The sequence below is a fragment of the Sinocyclocheilus rhinocerous genome, unplaced genomic scaffold (assembly GCF_001515625.1).
Source record: "Sinocyclocheilus rhinocerous isolate Xijiao unplaced genomic scaffold, SAMN03320098_v1.1 scaffold2583, whole genome shotgun sequence".
Taxonomy (NCBI): domain Eukaryota; kingdom Metazoa; phylum Chordata; class Actinopteri; order Cypriniformes; family Cyprinidae; genus Sinocyclocheilus; species Sinocyclocheilus rhinocerous.
In genome coordinates, this window is record NW_015650696.1 from 557,181 (window position 1) to 561,081 (window position 3,901).

General features: G+C 37.5%; 1 protein-coding gene across 2 annotated transcripts in view; it reads right to left on the minus strand.

Moving 5' to 3' along the window:
* The window catches only part of zmym2 (zinc finger, MYM-type 2), a 34,210-nt gene that overhangs the window by 12,989 nt on the left and 17,320 nt on the right, over positions 1–3,901 (minus strand). For both annotated transcript variants that reach the window (XM_016517484.1, XM_016517483.1), the window contains exon 5: positions 447–659. In XM_016517484.1, the coding sequence (XP_016372970.1) occupies positions 447–659 (213 nt within the window). The remainder of the gene's footprint in view (positions 1–446; positions 660–3,901) is intronic.

The window sequence follows — 3,901 nt, forward strand, 5'->3', positions numbered from 1 at the left end:
CACGCTTGAGGTATTCGGCCAATCACAACACACTGGATAGCTGGCCAATCACAGCACACCTCGCTTTTTCAGACCAATGAGCTTTGTAAAAATCGACGCATTTCAAAAAGGCGGGGCATAGAGGAGAAACAATAATGTACAGTATGTGGAAAATAATGTGTTTTTTTAACTTTAAACCACATAAACACATTTCATTACACCAAATACACAAAATAATGTTCTTTTTAGCAGCATCATATGACCCCTATAAAGTTTTTTTTTTTTTTTTTTTAATAAATAAAAGAAAATTGGATGGGCATGCTAACAGGACAGACATCACTGTGGGATGTGAACCTTACAGCTTGACTTTGCAGTGCTTCTGATTAGAATATCAGACAGTCAAAGACTGAACTGAATTAAATTAGTGATTTTTTAAAGAAGAAATTCCAAACAACTTAAACACTGACCTGTTTATAGTCCCTGATGCAATTTTGACAGCAAAAACGTTTCTGCTGACCATCGATGAGTAAAAAGTGGTTCGCTGTTGCACGACTAGGCAAGTAGTTCCCACACTGTTCGCAGCAGTTCATGATGAGCCCGTTAGCCATACGGTAACGATTAAAGCATGTGTCACTGCAGATCTTGTGGGTCACATTCTTAAAGCTCACCTCATGTCGAATCTGGAGAAGATACAAAAAGACATGCATCAAAATGATGCATTGCTCATTCAACAGCAATAGATAAGCATAACGTTATAAAATCAACAAATTGACTACTAAATTGGTGTAATGGTTCTTTGCTCCTGTTTCCAAGGTGATCACCATGGATACACCATAAATACAGTCAAGGATAGCAGTAACCATGGCTACAAGACCGGAGGCTTGATTGTGCTCGAAAATGATATTCTACAATGGACAACAATGAAAGGTGGGTGAAAATGACAGTACTTGGGTTTTTCATCCAGGTGCAATGAACTCGTATTACATATGCACTGAATATGTGTGCCGATTCTGAGCATTCTCCCTCATGGGCAGCACATTCAAAGGCAAGATTCCAGTGCTCTACTGTGAGCAAAAATTATTTGGGCGCACAGGCTCTAATGCAATCAAAACCACAAATTTATGAACAATGCCTGCAGGATTAAAACTCCCTAAAGCAGATTGCATCACTTGCAGTGTATACAACCTAGCTGACCTTAATGGGAATAATCTAGCTCTATTGTGTCACACCAGTGTTCATTTTGACAGGCATTTTTGATTTAGTCTTAGTCTTTATCTTGAGACGAAAATGCTTAATAGTCTTAGTCACATTTTAGTCATTTGAGTCTTTCATAGTTTTAGTCGACGAAAAGTCATTATTTTAGTCAAACTGCAGTTACCAACATTTATTTTGGTAGCTATTTTATATGTAGTTTTCAAACAAAAATAGTCATTAATTCTTCTCTTTAGGATTGAATCAAGGATTGAATTTGGAAAAACTTGAATAAATGATGACAATTTTCATTTTTGGGTGAACTATCCCTTTAACAGTAGTGAAAAGGGAGCAACTTATAAAAATTATAGTTGTTCATATATAATATAGATAATATATATAATTTATACATTTTGAAAAAGAAGCACAATAAGACAAATACGAAAGAGATACAAATTAAACTCATTTTTCAGATACAGTAGATTTACTTAACATTTGTACATTTATTTAACATCTTTTGTTGGTTAACATTAATGACAAGGATAGGTACTTAATTAGGAATGCTGTCCCTTTAAGACGGAAGGCATGCATGTAATACTGACACACGTTCAGTTTTCACCCACCTGTTTCACTTAATCCATAACCGACTGTATTTACGTGAGTTACCCTACACCAGCGGTGGCGAACTCCGGTCCTGGAAAGCCGCAGCCCTGCAGAGTTCAGCTCCAACCCTAATTAAAACTCACCTGCCTGTAGCTTTCTAGTAACCCTTCAGACCTTGATTAGCTTGTTCAGGTGTGTTTGATTTGGGTTGGAGCAAAACTCTCCAGGACTGACGTTCGCCACCCCTGCTCAAAACGATAGACATTTGGACTGCTGCGTGTGTATTTGAGCGCTGAGAACTGATCGCGCGCTGTATATGAGAACTGAAGAAGTGGAGAGTGCGAGAGAGAGAGCACTTCTAATCAGCGCAAATCCGCCTATCCCGCCTTCACTAATTGTGACTCCCGGGAAATACGGGACGTCTGGTCACCTTATCCCTACCCCTTCGGGTGCCGAGGCCATTCAACGACAGGGACACACATTTTGAAGGACAAGACAGTAACCTATAGGATGTATTTTGAATGTCCGGTAGTCCTTAAATAGCATTATAGTCCCGTCTCGTCTTGTTAACGAAGACGCGGCATAAACTTCGTCAGTTTTTATCATCAGATATTAGTTTTAGCTCGTCAACGTCTCGTCTTAGTCACAGAAAAAATTTTCGTTAACGAATATTTTTCGTCCTTGTTGCCGAAATTAACACTGTGTCACACTATTCATCATTTTAAATTCATATAAATAATATGAAAGAAAGCCTGCACCATAGTATAATTCATTAATTCACTAGTATCAGTATTAATTAGGCTTTACTACGTAACAATTTATTATTTATGACCAATGCTTTCTAAACGGGATTAGTAAATTAGAGTGTACAGACATATTACTTTTGACATTGTAAAAAAAAACAAAAAAAAAAAAAACTCTTGGTTGTTTATTGGATTTTGAGATGTGGGCATTGCACTCAACAGTGGAGACAGATGAGCATGCATGGGCGGGGTTTGAGTGGCCTAAATGATCAGTCACTTTCATTTTTTTTTTTGATTAATAGAAAGTTAAATAAAAATATATATTTTTGACATTATAAATGTCTTTATTGTCAGTTTACTGTAATTTCTTCTAAAAAAATTACTGACCCCAAACCTCTGAATAGTAGAATATGTAAGGGATAATCAATGGCTAGCCGTGCATTAAAGGATTTTAAATGCACGACGTGGAGGCAAAGAACCACCCGACGCGAAGTGCATTTAAAATCCTTTAATGCACGGCTAGCCGTTGATTATCCCGCTTATTCCATGGTCATTTGCCAAGTTACTTTGCAGCACAATATTTGACTGAATGGGTAAAAATTACAGTTATTTTCGTCAGTTACGGCACGTTAGCTCTAGCATTCTGCCCGCTTCAAATCAGACACAGAGATGAAATAGTGCGGTAAGATCACATTTATTTGAATGAATTATAGCATGTATTTCAATTAATTATTGATCGATCGTTTGAGAGAGGGAGGGAGGGACGGAGAGAGAGAGAGAGTTGTGTGTACCTGCGTGCTGTGTCTGTCTGTACAAACAATTACTTCAAAAACAGCGATTTTATCACCTCGTTGCTGGGGTCTGGGGAATATAATGTAGCGATCTAGTATCTAGGCTATTTTATTCATGAAAATCACGGGGAAGCTTTGACAACAAGTTTGTGTGTGTGTGCAGCGCAATCAGCGATCTCTGATAGGGTATATACAGGAATCATGGAGTTAAATTTTATACCTTTTAAGACCTTTTTTAAGACTCTTTCCATACATTAAGACCTCATCGCCACTCCAAGTTTTAACCGGTTACATCAGCGACACTTTAACTTACATTTACTATATACTGATTGTAAGATAGCGCAACTAAACAGACTTACTTTGTGATAACTCCTTATCAATACAACATAATTCAGAAGTGGGGAACGAAGCACAAGATAATTAACTGAGTGACTAACCAATGCAACCCAAGAAACAAGAATTAGACCAATAAACAAAACAACTGACAAAACTTATTGAGGAGGGAAAATAAAGCTCTCCGAGCTAACGGGGCAATGAGTTCACACAGTATATACAAAAGATGTATTTGTCACATCAACTCAAACCATAGCTGTT